The sequence below is a fragment of the Pinus tabuliformis genome, chromosome 8 (genome assembly GCF_031772625.1).
Source record: "Pinus tabuliformis cultivar Carrire ecotype Pingquan chromosome 8, CPIR1, whole genome shotgun sequence".
NCBI lineage: Eukaryota > Viridiplantae > Streptophyta > Pinopsida > Pinales > Pinaceae > Pinus > Pinus tabuliformis.
The window spans coordinates 1411034069-1411050681 of NC_142294.1; the positions used below are offsets into that span (position 1 = coordinate 1411034069).

The following is a 16613-nucleotide window of genomic DNA, read 5'->3' on the forward strand; positions in this document are numbered from 1 at the left end:
ATTTATTCATGAGGCATAGAGCTTGAGATCTTAATTCGCGCTACACTTTTTCTGCATTTTCACCTCCTCACTCTTCCATATTTCTGTTGGAGATTGTTGCGTATGATTCTATGTTATGTCCAACCCTCTACATCTATTTCCCTCCTTTCCTTCCTCTTGTTCATTTATACTTCAATAAAATGTTAAAATTTGTATTGTTGTGTGTCATCCACCAAAACCAACACATTTCTCTTTAAGATTAGTGATATCTACTAGCGTTTATTTCGATCTATTTGTTTTCTTGAGTTTACCTAGGAAAATGGTTATTGAACCAATTACATGACATATGGAGTGCAACAGAAAGCCTTTTGATAATCTTCAAAAGAACTCCTCTCGGATTCCCTAAGCACTCGGGTCCTATAAACCTAGAAACTATCTCTAGGAGGCTTCGATATCTTCTAAAGAACTTGTGAGACAAGAGATAGAAAAAGCGACAACAATTGGCATAAAGTTAGGGTTAGAAAAGGTTGGTAAGAAATCTTGTTACTTAAGTGGATGTGGTAAATTTAGGTAATAACCCACTGTAGGAGAGAAATTTTCTTCAATGCGGAGAGTACTCTTTTTTCTGATCAGTATATGAAAGGTTGGGGTATTTCACTGTTTGGGTCAATAAAAAGTTTGAGGTAATTAATTCATTTATGATGAACTAAGAGTTTGGGGTTTAACTATTTTGGGTTAAACATGGATAGATTTTAAATTCTAGTCATGGTCGATGAGGCCTTTGGCAATTTGGAATTTAACATGTGGTTAATGTCCACATGTGAGTTTTATTTGAGTGTGCAATTTAATCATTATTTAATAATGGTGGAATATAAATAATTATATGGATTTATAAATTAAAGTTTTATTTAAATCCCACTCATGCAAATGTACATAAAGTGAATTTATTAGGCTACTTGTTGAGATGGTGGAGTTGGATGGTCTTTGTGTGAAATTTAGCTACCATATTCAAATCCTTAGATATTTGAATATTTTTACAAAAATATATCCAAACAATTTAGAATTTACATATTAAGAACGAATTAGATTGTTATGTAATTTGTTACATGCATTCATTTAGGAGGTAGGTCCAAGTCATGATGGGAAATGCTACAAATTATGTTGTTACTGGCAAGCTTCTTATGGAGAGGTATGCTAACTTGTTTTCCAAACCTTGTTCTACAGACTCATATTTATTTGATGTTAGAGGATAGAATGAGAATTCCTTATGTCAAGGATATTTTTGAATCATCAAAGAGTATAACAAAATTTACACATAACAATGCAACTGTGCTCAATTTTATGAGAAGATTCACTAATAACAAGTAGTTGGTGCATCATTCTATTACATGGTTTTCCACTAGCTTCATATCTATTCAATCTCTCTTGAATTCTATGTGGGATGTGAATAGAATGTTTCTTTCATAGGATTAACGTTCTTTATATTTTAGCCACAAATTAGAGGGAAACATCATGTGTTGGCTAGTTTCATATTAGGAGGGCTTTTGGGAAGGAGTGTAGGAGGTGTATGCCATTACTAAACCTTTGGTAAAGTTTATGCGATTGGTTGATGGAGACAAGACTGCAATTAGCTACTTGTATGAGGCCATAGATAGGGAAAAATAATCCATTCATAACTATTATGGTGATAAGAGGGATGAGCAGTTTAAGAAACAATAGTTACTATGGAGAGTGATTAATGAACAATTAAACAATACATTCCATTCTCCCATTAATGTTGCAAAGATATTCCTCAACCCCACATTTTGTTACTTTCGTTTTATATTTGATGTTGAAGTGATCGATGGATTCTTTAGTTGTGTTCATAATATGGTGCCATCTCTAGAAGAATATGCAATTTTTTTAAAGAAATGAAGATATAAAGGATGGTAGGTGTCAAATTTATCTTTGACATGGTTATCTATGATTGGAAGACTAAAATGTCAAGTGTTAGTTTATTCGAATTTTATTGTCTCTTCATACTTTGCTTCAGCTTTCAACTTTCAATTTGTTTTTCCTTATGTTTCTCTTCTTTGTTGTAGATGTGTGGTGGACAAGTTATGTTGGCATAACATCCAATCTCCAAAAGCTTTCCCTTCATGTACTCAACCAAACATGTAGCTCCTTTAGGTGCGAGCACAATTGAAGTGTATTTGAAAAAAATACACACCAAGAAGTGAAACAGGCTAAAAAATTTCAAATAATCTTTTGAATTCACTATAAAACAATAATTTATTATTTTATAATTATTAGTATATAATTCATGATCCTCATACAAGTTGGATTCCTAGCTCCTTAATGACATGGTTTACATCTACTACAATCTCTGATTATGGGTGAGGAAACTTCAAAAAACACCGGAAATAGAGGCCATCTCATTGGATGTGATTAACACCATTGTTGCATGAAAACTTGAGGTTGAGAGGTCTGTCGTGCATTTGACCATTGGTTGGTTAGAGGAGGAGGCACTTGAGGAGGTAGTAGTTGTAGGGGAGAGAGAGGTAGAGGATGAGGAGGAGGTGGAGGACAAGCAATAGGAGGAGGAGGTGGCACCACCTAGCATGTTCACCAGTAGAGGATGTAGCCTACCTCCTCTTACTTCTTCTTCTAGAGGTCATTAGAGTCCAATACTAGCTCCAAGGCCTTCTTATTCTAGAAGAAAAACATTACTTTTTCCAGTAAAAAAAGAAGAGAAAATAATTAGTTAGTAATTTATGTATCTAATTTCATTATATATAACTCATGATAATAAGATATATTTATTATATTTTTTCATTATATTTTAAGACAAAATAAAAAATCAATTAAAAACATCTCATAGGTCATATATTAGTGTTTTTTTCCCAATGTATAAATATTTTAAATACTTGAAAATAATTAATTTTTTTTTGATAAATTCTTTCGGATTAATCACATCATGAGTTTTTGGCCGACATTTCGAACCATCTAATGTGGTTCATCATCATGACAAAGGTGAAAAAATCAGTCAGTCAGAATGTTTAGATAGCAAGGATGCATTTGTTCCAGAGTTAGCCATTAGGAAATAACTGTTATGAACTAGCCGTTAAAAAAATATAGTTGAATAGCAACAAGGCCTCAAAGATTTTCTAAAGGCTAGTAAAGAATCAAGGATTAAACCTTCTCTTGATGGTATAATCTCCAGTGTTCAACTTCCTTTTATTCAAGGGACCACCGATAAGATTTCTCATATCCTCAAAAAGAACAAAGTTTCTGCTACCTTCAAACCCCTTAATACCATTAGAAATTCTCTTAGATCCATCAAAGACACTGTAAACCCTAAAGACATGAAAGGGGTCTACTCCATCCCATGTTCCTGTGGGATTCCCTACATTAGGGAAACTGGTCGCTCCATTAACCAGAGAATCCAAGAACATGCAGCAAATATTAAGCACAACCGCTCTCGTTCCTCAGCTTTAGCTGAACATGCAGTGAAATCCAATCACCATGTCTGTGTCAAGGATTCCTAAGTCATCGCCAAGATTGATCACTTCCATCATAGGAAGCTTCGAGAAGCCATTGAAATTGAAAAATGTTCTATTAATCTTAACAGGGACGATGGTTGGAAGTTAAGTAGAAGTTGGATCCCCGCCCTCTTTTCATATATATATAATTAATTAATATATATAATAATTAATAATTGATTATTTTTATTTTTATATTGCAATTTATATCCTCTTTGACCTCCCTATTAAAATATTATCCAATCTTTTAATATAATAATATTTAAATATAATTGTTGAATATTATTCATTTTTAATAATAACCATATTAAACTTATTTTTAATTATATATTTACAAATATTCAATTCTTATTATATTATTAAATTAATCTAACTAATTTTGAATTCAATATTATTTTAATTAAAAATATTAATAAATTAAAATAAAACATAACAAAATAATAATAAATTTACTCAACTATATTTTCTTAAAGGCTAATTCATAACAGCTATTTCCTAACGGCTAACTCTGGAACATATGCATCCTCGCTATTTAAACATTCTGACTGACTGATTTTTTCACCTTTGTCCTGATGATGAACCACATTAGATGATTTGAAATATCGACCAAAAACTCATGATGTGATTAATCCTAAAAATTTTATCAAAATTAATATGAATCACAAAAGTCTAAAATCAAGAATTAAAAAAATGTTTTTCTTTTCCATATTTACCCATAGATACGGATTTTTGCAACATTACTTAAAAATTCAATGATTCACTTTAGTGGTTATAGATCAGAATTTTGCAACATTACTTAAAAATTCAATGAGTAATTTTAGTGGTTATACATTATACATCTGAATGCTTAAATTTATGTTCGGATTAATGTTTTTCAAAAATAGCATTCGCTGCATAAATAGTAATTGCAAAAGTTAGAAAGAGACGTGGTGCCACGAGAAGTTTAGATTTATTCATACGATCACGTGAAAAAGTTTAATATATTTGGTAATATACAAACTAAATTTCGCATATATCAACGAGTGAAAAAAATATGATGGAATCATACTTTGTGCATAAGTTTCAGCAACTGCGCACTTCTATTACAGCAGACTCTTTATGCAATCAGATCTCTATTATATAAAGCAAGTTCCACATAAAAATCTACAAGGTTCTTCCAAAGTAAGAAGTGTTTTGACCGAAAGACAATAATGTATTTCAGGTTTAGTAGAAGAGGAACCTAAGGGAAAGGGAGGGTTTTCCACGTCTTCTTCATCTCTGTCTAACATTTGAACAACCCTACTCATACATGGACAATCCTTGGATTCATATTGAATGCACCACAACCCTACTTTAGTCATCAGCCTCTTGGCCACTGCCTCCATGTCTATTTTAATTTCTTCGACTCTTCCTCTGCGCAATCGCATCTGCAACTCCTCATTCTCAGTCTCAAGCATATTGAAAGCCCACTCAGGAAAGTACAACCTACTTGAATGGCTCACTTGCGAATGAATATTCTTTCTACCCCCAACATCTCTAGCAAAAACATGTCGAAACTGTAAACATCAGATTTATCAGTAACAGGCCCCATATTACTATAACACACCTCTGGCGCAACATATCTCGGTGTTCCTCTCCCCGCTGTCATTGATATATGGTTTTCTTCCTTTCCACAAAGCATTGCCAGACCAAAATCAGAAACTTTTGGCATGAAGTCGGCGTTCAGCAAGATATTGTGAGGCTTGATGTCGAAGTGTATGATTCGCTTCTCACAATCATGATGTAAATATGAAATTCCATGAGCCAAACCCAAAGCAATGGAATGCAATTGTTCCCACCTTAACACCTGCCCACCCTCTTCTCTAGAAAACAGAAATTTATGGAGAGATCCATTGACCATGTATTCAGTCAGGCCTACCTACTATATCAATTAAAAATGGAAGTTTTTCTTGGGACACAAAGGTAGACACAACAACACTATCCAATTTTGAATACTATTTCAATCAGTGTTATTGTGCTTGTTTTTCGGCTGTATACTTTGCTCGGTGGTGAATTGACACCTGCAAAAATCTCTTCATCTCCTAACTATTTTATAGTATTGAGAGGTTCACTATATATGTTCCCATATTTGATAATGCAGGTTGTTAATGTTAATGTATCTTTGAAAAGACTAGAGGATCTGCTCTTGGCAGAAAAAAGAAAAAAAAAAAAAAGAGTATTGCAACCAAAACCACCTATTCAGTCAGGCCTACCTACTATATCATTTAAAAATGGAAATTTTTCTTGGGATGCAAAGGTAGAAATAACAACACTATCCAACATTCATTTTGATATCTCGGTCGGGAGTCTTGTGGTAGTTGTTGGTAGAAGAGAGAGGGTAAAACTTTTTTGATCTCAACAATTCTTGGAGAGATACCCATAGTAGCAGACACAGATGTAGTTTTCAGGGGAGGTGTTTCCTATATTCGACGAGTCCCATGGGTCTACAATGTGACATTTAATGACAACATCTTGTTTGGGTTTCCTTATGATCCGTTACGTTATAAGAAAGCAATCCATGTTAGTGTATTGGAACAAGTTTCTAGGAAGGGAGCAGATGAGCTAAAAGAGATTTCAGGCACTTGCAACCAACCTTTGCTAGTATTAGTTGATATTGCAAATGCAGTGAATGCCAAGAATGTTTCATATGTTGAGGGATTGGATGCTAAAGTTGGGTCACTATGCGAGAATTTATCACAGCTGGAAGTGACAGAAGGTGCACTTTCTAATAGTATAAAAGCTCAGGGTGCAAGAGAGTTTCTAAATGAAGGAATGGATTCAGTTTCTATCAAATCTGATAATCGAGAAAATATTTGTAGTGAACAAACAGGGAGTCTCATTGAAAAGAAACTAAATCCTCAAGTTCACCAGCTGATACCTGCGCCGTTGGAATAGTTTCATTGAAGAAGGTTGTTCTAGTTTCTACTGTAGTTAGTCGAGCCTCTAAATCATTGCTTTTCAATAAGAAACGTGAGTTTGTAAAGGGAAGTCAGGAAATCGTAAATGAAAGTAAAGGTAATTCGGTTTGTCAATCACTGGAAGAGAAATCCCAACGCTCTTTGTCAATGGAAGGTTGTTCTTCTGAGAGACCTACAGTTGTAAACTTAGAGAATAAAATGGAATCTTCAATACAAGAAAATAATTCACAATTGATTAAGCCTGCATAACTTTCTAATTCAGAGAAATTGGTCCAGAATGGTGCAACCGCATCTGATTGTAATTCCTTGCGGCCCAACTACGTGGCCTTGGAGGAAGCTCCACAGATTAGAGATAAAGTTAGTGCAAAAAGTGGAGCAACATTGGTACATGCACAGAAAGGGCCAACTCGAGGATTGGCAGCTATGCTGGGTCCTTCAAGATTGAAACAAAAGAGCGAAATGAGTTCTAAAGTTTATGATACAGAGCAGGATAGTATAAGAAGCAAAGTGGAGCAAATCAAGGCATCAGTAGCTCTTCCATTTCACTCACTTTTGGGAGTTTTTACAAATTAAATTGGTTGGATTGTGCCGATCTAGGTTTACTGGGTCAAGAACTGGTATTTGAGGTCTGTTTTTCCTTCTGCTTGCAAAAGTCCTTTGTTCAGGGTGCCTGGGGTCTTACGGTTTTGTGTTTCATTCTGGTGTTATAGATTGTCTAGTTGTTTAGAGCCGCCATTGGGTACTCGTTGTTTCATCTTATTGCCCCGAAACAGGAAACTTTTTGATATCTCAGGTCAACTGGCTCATGTGGTTTGGCATTTGTGCCCAAAAGCCATAGAGATATGGGTCTTCTAGAGCATTCGGGGTCTTCAGATTTTGGTGTCTTCCTAAAATTCAAAGGATTTTGGTGCTATAGAATCCTGTGGTCTCAAGGTTTGGTCCTATCAAGGAAGCCACTCAAAGGATGTTCTGGTACTTTAGAGCACTCAGAGTATTGAGATTTGTTGTTGTATTCAAAACAGTCAACAGGATTTTCGGTAGCTTTGAAGTTTGTTAAGGTTTGATCTTCTGTGTTCTTTTGGCCCTTAGATTTGGCCGTTTTGGTCCAGGAAAATATCATCTTGATCGCCACAGCACTTGGGTTATCAAGATTTGATGTGTTTACTTGGAAAAATTTCGACAAATTGAAGGGTTTGATCACCAACACTTATGTACTGGTGGTTTATTTCTTGTATTGAATCAAATCGGAAAGGTTTGAAGATCTTAATAACTATTGTGCCCACATCTTCCCAGATTTGGGTTTATCAACTTCTGATCATCAGATCCTTTGAATCTCTCATTGTTGACCACTGTTTCTGTTTCGCAAAACATCAACTATGATCAACATAGGGCTCAGGTTATCCAAATTTGATATATGTGCATAAATACTTACAATAAATTGAAGGACTTGATCACCAGAATGAGGGGTTCTGCAGATTTGGTGAGTTGTAATAAATTACCAAAGGTTGAAGATTGCAATAACTAGAGTGTTCTGAACCTGCCAAATTTTCTATATTGGTTTATAAAATATCAAAAAGTTGAGGATTTTGAGTACTTGGCCATTCCATTGTTGTTTGGTTTTGAAGAACGAGATAGATCGAAGCTATTTTTTTTGAAAGATATATTCTTTAAGAATATGATCCCATTGGAAGCAAAAATCGCAAGAGATATCAAAGATCGCAGTTGAAGCAAAAATCTTTTCGGTAAAAAAAGGAAATGTTTAGGATATGATCCCATGAACTTGGGAGCAAGTGAAGCTAGTGGAGATCTTCAACTAGGCAAAACACGCCAAGTTTTCCCAGCCTCAGGAAATCACAGTGCTACATTTCATTAACTCTGCATTTTACTGGTCTCTTGTGCTCCAAGACAACAGATCGATCAAACAACTCCAAAATTTGTGCAGGCAGGTGCAAGGTGGTAGTATTCAAAACATTCAATAAACAAATGGAAAATATTCCAGGAATCCAAGAGCGCAGGTGGAGGATGATTAGATCAGCATCTCAGATTATTCCAAATTTCCAACGACGGTTCCAAAACAAACTTTGGCAATTCGAATTGTGGCAGCAAATCAATTGTTCCTTTTTTTTTTACATTTAATTAGATTATTTTGTTATAATTTAATTAATGTAATTTGAGCACCGCAAATATTTTATTTTTGATTTTTGTTTTAATTATTCAAATTCCTATGTTTAGGAATTCATAATTAATATGTAATTGGGTATATATAGGATTATTTTTAAAAAATAGAGGTTGGACTCTTGTGGATGCATTGAGCACTATTGTACATCACTTCTGCAGTTTGGCAAGGAAATAAACCAGGGTTTTGTAGCATTTTGTGGGATTCTTGTGGCAAGGTGAATTAGTATTGTTTTCTCCTCTGTTATTCAGTTTATCATATGTTTATGTGTGCCATCATCTCTCTCTTTCTGTATAACTAAATGAATCAACTATAAAAGGTGGAATTCATTGATGTTTCAGTGCTCTGCCTTGGGGTTTATTTAGTTTTACATGTTTTCTGTTGTTCGAAGAGGACTCATGACACTTCCACGCCCTCTCCAACTCCTCACCAGTCTTTAGACTCACTATTACACCTAATTCAAAGTGCTAAAACACCTGCCTACCTCGTCCCACAGAAACGTCTACAAATCTGAGTTGATTTCCTGGACCCAAAACTATCTTCCTCATCTGATCCAGCAACCAACCATCAAAATCAATCAAACTCCTCTGAGCATATACCTAGCCTAAAATTAGTATCTACATCAGTCATCTCTTGCATTATTTGTTATATTTTTCTGAGATTGATAAGGAGAGAGCCCTCTCCCGACCTGGTAGGGATAGCTACCAGGTTAAGCGTGGTTTAATGTTACCCTAGACCTACCTTTCTCAGCTTGAGGTAGATTTAGGCACTAACAAGGCCATGGATAGGGCCAAATACGCCATTCACAACTATTATGGTGATAAGGGGGATAAGGAGTTTGAGAAACAATAGCTTCTATGGAAAGTGATTAATGAACAATTAAACAATACACTTCATTGTCGCATTCATATTGCAAAGATCTACATCAACTCCACATTTTTTTTACTTTGGTTTTATATTGATGTTGAGGTGATGGCTGGATTCTTTAGTTGCGTTCATAATATGGTGTCATCTCTAGAAAAACATGCACATTTTTTTAATGAAATGGAGATATAAAGGATGTTAGGTGGCACATTTAGCTTTGACATGGTTATCTATGATAGGAAGACTAAAATGTCAAGTGTTGGTTTGCTTGAATTTCATTGTCTCTTCATAGTGTGCTTAAACTTTCAAGTTTCAATTTGTTTTTCCTTATATTTCTCTTATTTGTTGTAGACCTGTGGTGGACAAGTTGTGTTGTCATAGAATCCAATCTCCAAAAGCTTGACCTTCAAGTACTCAACCAAACATGTAGCTCCTATCGATGCGAGCAAAATTGAAGTGTATTTGAGAAAAAGACACACCAAGAAGTTAAAGAGGTTAAAAATTTTCAAAATACCTTTTTGAATTCATTATAAATCAATAATTTATTATTTTTCTAATTATTAATTTATAATTCATGACCCTCATACAAGTTGGAGTCCTAGCGCCTTAATGACATGGCCTACATCTACTACAATCTCCCATTATGGGTAAGGAAACTTAAAAAAACACAAGACCTAGGGGCCATCTCCTTGGATGTGATTAACACCATTGTTGCACGAAAATTTGAGGGTGAGAGGCTTCGCATGGAATCGACCGTTGATAGGTTAGAGGAGGAGGCATTTGAGGAGGTAGTAGTTGTAGGGGAGAGAGAGGTAGAGGATGAGGAGGAGATAGTAGTTGTAGGGGAGAGAGAGATAGAGGATGAGGAGGATGTGGAGGGTGAGCATTAAGAAGAGGAGGTGAAACCACTTAGCATGTTCACCACTAGAGGATGTAGCCTACCTCCTCCTACTTCTTCTTCTAAAGGACATGAGAGTCCAATACTAGCCCCAAGACTTTCTTACTCTAGAGAAAAAACATTACTTTTTTCAATAAAAAAAAAAAACATAATTAGTTAATAATTTATGTATCTAATTTCATTATATATAAATCATAATAATGAGATTATTTATTATATTTTTTCTTTATATTTAAAACATCTCATCTCTTATACTAGTTTTTTTTTCACAATGTATAAATATTTTAAATACTTTAAAAATAAATAAAAAATATATATTTTTTTCTTCCGTTAGTTACCCATAGATACTGATTTTTGCAACGTTACTTAAAAATTCAATGATTAACTTTAGTGGTTATACATTAAACACATTAAACATCGGATTTTTGCAACATTACTTAAAAATTCAATGAGTAACTTTAGCGGTTATACATTATACATCTGAATGCTTAAATTTACGTTCGGATTAAAGTTTCTAAAAAATAGCATTCGCTGCATATATAGTAATTGCAAAAGTTAGCATTCGCTGCATAAATAGTAATTGCAAAAGTTAGAAAGAGACTTAGATTTATTCATAGGATCACGTGAAAAAAGTATAATATATTTGGTAATATATAAATCGAATTTCGCATATATGAACGGGTCAAATAAATAGGATGAAATCATGATTTGTGCACAAGTTTCCGAAACTGCATACTTCTATCATAGCAGACTCTTTATGCAATCAGATGTCTATAATATAAAGCAAATTCCACATAAAAATCTACAAGGTTCTTCCCAAGTAAGAAGTGTTTTGAGCAAAAGACAATAATGGTTCATTTCCGTCTAACATTTGAACAACCCTACTCATACATGGACGATCCTTGGATTCATATTGAATGCACCACAGCCCAACTTTAGTCATCAGCCTCTTGGCCGGCGCCTCCGTTTCTGTTTCAATACCTCCGACTCTTCCTCCCCCCGATCTCATCTGCAACTCATCATTCTCATTCTCAAGCATATTGACAACCCACTGAGGAAAGTACAGGCGACTTGAACGGCTCACCTGCGAATTGATATTCTTTCTAACCCCAACAATCTCTAGCAACAGCATACCGAAACTATAAACATCGGATTTATCAGTAACAGGCCCCATATTACTGTAACACATCTCTGGCGCAACATATCCCGGCGTTCCTCTCCTCGCCGTCATTGATATATGGTCGTCTTCCTTTCCACAAAGCATTGCCAGACCAAAATCAGAAACTTTTGGCGTGAAGTCGGCATTCAGCAAGATATTGTGAGGCTTGATGTCGAAGTGTATGATGCGCTTCTCGCAATCTTGATGTAAATATGCAATTCCACGAGCCGAACCCAAAGCAATGGAATGCAATTGTCCCCACCTTAATACCTGCCCGCGCTCTTCTCTGGGAAACAGAAACTTATCGAGAGATCCATTGAGCATGTACTCATACACCAGTGCGCTTATAGGGCTTTCAAAACAATACCCCAACAGCTTAACCAAATTCACATGACGGACCCGTCCAATGGTGGCCACTTCATTCATGAATTGGGCCTCGCTGTGTCTATGTCTGTCAAGAATCTTAACAGCAATGGGAGCTCCGTTGGAATTCAGCTTTCCTTTATAGACCACACCATAACCTCCTTCTCCCAACTTCTCTGCAAAGTTGTTTGTCATCTTCTTGAGCTGGGAAAATGAATATCTCATTGGCATTTCATAAGCATATTCCTTGAGGAATTTCTCCACTTTTGCAGCGGAGCTACCAGGAGAAGGATGCCTCTTCTTCATATAAAACGTGAAGAACAGTACTAGAGCTACTGCTGTGAACGTTACTCCTCCGACTGAGCAACCTGCGGTGAAATGAAGAGATTGATTTAGCAATGTGATCTTGGTCAAGAGAATAATAGAAACCAATTCAGCGTGTGGTAAAGCGGAGAAAGAAATCAGAATTTACCTATTATTATTATCATGGCTGACTTGTTTGGAGGACCTGCGACATAACAAAAACAACTATCAAATATAACAGGCAGGATCCACATATACATATAATAATATTAGATGCTGTGAGCTCAGTTCGCACCCACTAAAACTGTTCCCTATAATAACCTAATAAGATGGGCTCAGAGTAAATTCATTTCAATCTTTTATTTTTTTAGTGATTCAGAATGATGGTTTCAGGCTGACTTTCGGATTAATTTCATAGAATTATTTCTGGGTTGATATTTAGAATAACCTTGGTCCTTAATATAAACCTTATTAGTAGGTTTCAAAAATAAATTAGAAAATAATTCTACATGATTAATCCAAAAATCAGTGTCAAACCATCATTTCATCTTAACTGAACTAATAGTTCTCAGTAGTTCTGTTGAAAGTTAAAATATAGCATACCATGGCCGTGGCATTTGTCTATACGGGGTCCGTCCTTGCAGTAGCAGAGGAAAGGAGAAGTTGAGTCTGAAATGTTGTAACCACATATCCCTCCACTTGCTGCACATGATTTGCAATCTTTATCTCTCTTTCTATCTCTGGAAATGTAGCGCGCTATTCCGATCTCAACAACTACTTGCCTCATAGAACAACCCCTGATGGGATTCCATGGGATGAAGAAATCGCAATAGACAGTAGCATTACATTTCCAAAATTGCCCTTCTGTGGAGAGGAATGCATCCTGAAATGGTATATTGCACTTGTACACGTTTAGAGTCCGATTGTCTTTACCTGAAATGTCGAAGATGGCGTCTCCATATTGTGAAAACGGTATCTGGAGATTATTATTGGAGTGATCAAAATAATCGCAGTTCTTGTCTCTGACAACTAAGAAGTGCGGAGAATATGCCCTTTGTATTGTGTAATTCTGGCCATGAATCTCGATAACTGGATTTGAGTTCTGCAGACAGTTCATCTGAACGCCAGGGTGACCGCATCCCCGCTTTCCTACACCAAAGGGATACGTTAGATTCGTGCTCCCACACTTACTAGTATTTAGGCAATACTCATATTGCGCGTCGAAGCATAACGAGTAGCGGATTAGAGAGGCACAGCAGGCGGTAAGGAAAAGAAAGAAGGCGTGTCGAGGCGGCGGAAAAACATATAATTCCATGAAGAGAGGGTTCGATCTTCTGAAGACGAAGATGATCACAGTCAGAATGGGGGCGGAGGTAGCAGTGGAGTAATTTTCAAGAATGATATCTCGGAGACAAATTATAGATGCGTAGTATAGTTTTCAGAAAGCATGTATATAAGAAATCGAGGTGAAATTCTTTCTTTATTATTATTGTCGTCTTTTTTTTTTTTAATAAATGGATCAGGACGAGCAAAGTGCACTCTGACAGTTTTATGTTTTATTTTGGTTGATTCAATGGATATAATGATTTTGAGTTTTATAACATTATGTATTTTTAATATATGAATAAAATTTGGAAAAATCCTGAAATGCTCGAATTATGAAAACTTGATAACGCCAAGCAAAATATTAAAAGAAAATAACAACAAAAAAATAACTCCAATACCAAATTTGATGCAAAATATTAAAAGGAAAAACATAAAAAAAGGTAAAAGAACAACAAAAGAATAACTCCAATACCAAATTTGATGCAAAATATTAAAAGGAAAAACATAAAAAAAAGGGTTAAAATACAGCCTTTGAATTGCACTGTGAATATTTTAGCACATCAATTCTCCATGGATCCGCTTATATTATTCGAGTGAACAGTAACTTATTCGTCGACTGATTTATTTTAGTACAGCCTTTGAATTGCACTGTGAATATTTTAGTACATCAATTCTCCATGGATCCGCTTATATTATTCGAGTGAACAGTAACTTATTCGTCGAATCTTGGACTGATTTAACACATCAACTCTTCATGGCCACTTATTTATTAATCGAGTGAACAGTTCGACGACTCTTCCACTGAGACTCATCTATAATTTATTGATGCGATGAACAGTCATTCGTCAAATCGTCCACTTGCCTATAATTTATCAATCAAGTAAGTCGACCCAGATTCCACTGATCTCTTTTTTGTCCATTAAGTATTTTTGGGAAAACTTTTCCTAATGTATTTTTGGAAAAATTTATTATAATTTAGTTGTGAAACTAGTAGCCATTTTTTTATCATAATTTAATTGTAAAAGCAACCAGAATTAAGCATTTTTGGAAAAAAGTTATCATAATGTCTAAAAAGATCCAGTATTTTTGGAAAAAGTTATCATAATGTCTAAAAAGGATCCAGTATTTTTGGGAAAAAATATCATGTGAAACCAGCAGTGCTCCGGGTCATCACTTATCATAATTTAATTGTGAAACATCTCTTAAGAGGATTAAGTATTTTTGGGAAAACTTATCATAATCAATTTTCAAACTAAAATTACCCACAACCACCACTAAGTATTACAAAAATGTTTATGATATTTAGATTAAATTTACTTAAAAATTATTAATTAATTTATTATCTTATTAAAATTAAGTAATTTTTAGAAAATCTTATTAAAATTTAATTATCAAATCAACAATGTTAACATTACCCCAAGACCACCACCAAAACCCCACGCATATCTTCAGCTACCAATTACATTTAATATAAACGACCTATTCTACATTAATATCAGCGCAAAATCCGAGCCAAAGCTTCCAGTTCAAATCGATGAAGCTGCATCAAGTATGGCGGAGTAATGATACATTCAATTTCCCCTTAGAACATCCTCACATATACACGAATTTATAGAAACGAAAAGACCAGTCTGCACAACTACTAGACCCCTGCGTCTCATTCAATCCACAACAAGCCAAATTGGGACTCGAATCTAATTCAAAAAAGAGTACCATTCTGGCCCAATGTTGAATATAGAGACAATTTTTTCAATTTGACATATACATATAACTAGCAATTGTCCCAAAAGGTACAAAGAAAGGCTGATAGGATTATTAAATTAGAATTGTTGCATTTCTCTAGAGGAGATGTTGGTCCAAGTGAATTATTAGGCAGTATAAGATGACCCCGAGTTTAAATAAGGGCTACTAAAACGCTCTTATAAGCTCGCACTCTTTTGAAATTGATTACCCATAAATATACCACAACACTCAAAATAAACAGATCTAAACCAACAAATATGACAATACAGGCGTGGCTTAAACTCTAGAACCGCCAAAATCATGGAATGTAATAGTTATAAGAATTTACAACTCTTTCTAGAGTAAAATTACCTTAAGTAAAAAAACAGATAAAGTCAACACATTCACAACCTCTGGCTTTGTAGCATGAAGAGAATTTCAACAAATTTTAAGAATTAAATAAGGTGAGACTGAATAATCTGAACAATGCCATGAAATGGAATGGAATGCAAATGAAGACTCGGCTAAAATCCACTAACAATGAACGGGACTGCAATGCAATGTAATGAATAACAAGAATTGAGTGGGGAGCACTATGCTTCCCTGCTGTTTTGTTTTGTTCCCAACTTTCCACCACTCATACAGCTGTGAAATTAAATTAGAAAAATCAAGCTCTAATAATAACAGCGGGCATGCATGCAACCCAGCCCATAAATGGAAAAAATACCGGGTAATAATAGAAAGCTTCCCTTAACTTAAAAAATCTTCGAGCTTTATCCATTTGTAAATCTGGATACGAAGTTGGCTTTTGACAGCCTCATGCTTAGAAATCAATCATCCCTGTAATGTGTAACAACTGCCTGTAAACTCAGCAATGGTATTACAAAGAATAAAAGTTTGATGGGCAACAACAAACCTCGAACCCCAGACGTATGAGCTGGTAATATTGAGCAATTAGTTGGCTGGCCCCTGCAGGGTACATGGTCATGACTTTAATTCAAAGATGTTTTGTCTAAGGGAAACATCCAAATATCCCATTGACCTAATAAATTGAAATGAAATACAGTGATCATCAACTAAGAAAATTTGTTTTAACCTTTGGAGAAGTTGAGGGTGAAGGTGGGCTGATCAACCCCCAAATAGTTGATGTGAAAGATAAGATCTTTTGGGAGGTCATGCTTTGCTCTCTAGATAACCCATCCGATTCCGGCATAGACGAGTCCATACTTGTGCCCGCTCACGTTTATGCTCTTCACCAATGGAAGCCGAAAATCCCATTCCAAATCGGGATAGAGGAACGGTGCAATAAATCTGTCGCTTGTCGCGTCCACACATATGGGTGTGTCCCACTTGCAACCATTGGGTG

At 35.3% G+C, this 16613-nt stretch overlaps 1 protein-coding gene and 1 pseudogene across 1 annotated transcript; both read right to left on the minus strand.

Moving 5' to 3' along the window:
- Positions 1 to 4977: 4977 nt before the first annotated feature.
- LOC149240853 (rust resistance kinase Lr10 pseudogene) lies at positions 4978 to 5379 on the minus strand (annotated as a pseudogene).
- A 5797-nt stretch (positions 5380 to 11176) lies between these two features.
- LOC149240854 (LEAF RUST 10 DISEASE-RESISTANCE LOCUS RECEPTOR-LIKE PROTEIN KINASE-like 2.1) lies at positions 11177 to 13514 on the minus strand. Its single transcript, XM_089370332.1, has 3 exons — positions 12803 to 13514; positions 12369 to 12404; positions 11177 to 12264 (listed from the first exon to the last, which is right to left on the minus strand). The coding sequence occupies exons 1-3, from the start codon at positions 13512 to 13514 to the stop codon at positions 11177 to 11179; spliced, it is 1836 nt and encodes a 611-aa protein (XP_089226458.1).
- Positions 13515 to 16613: the final 3099 nt, after the last annotated feature.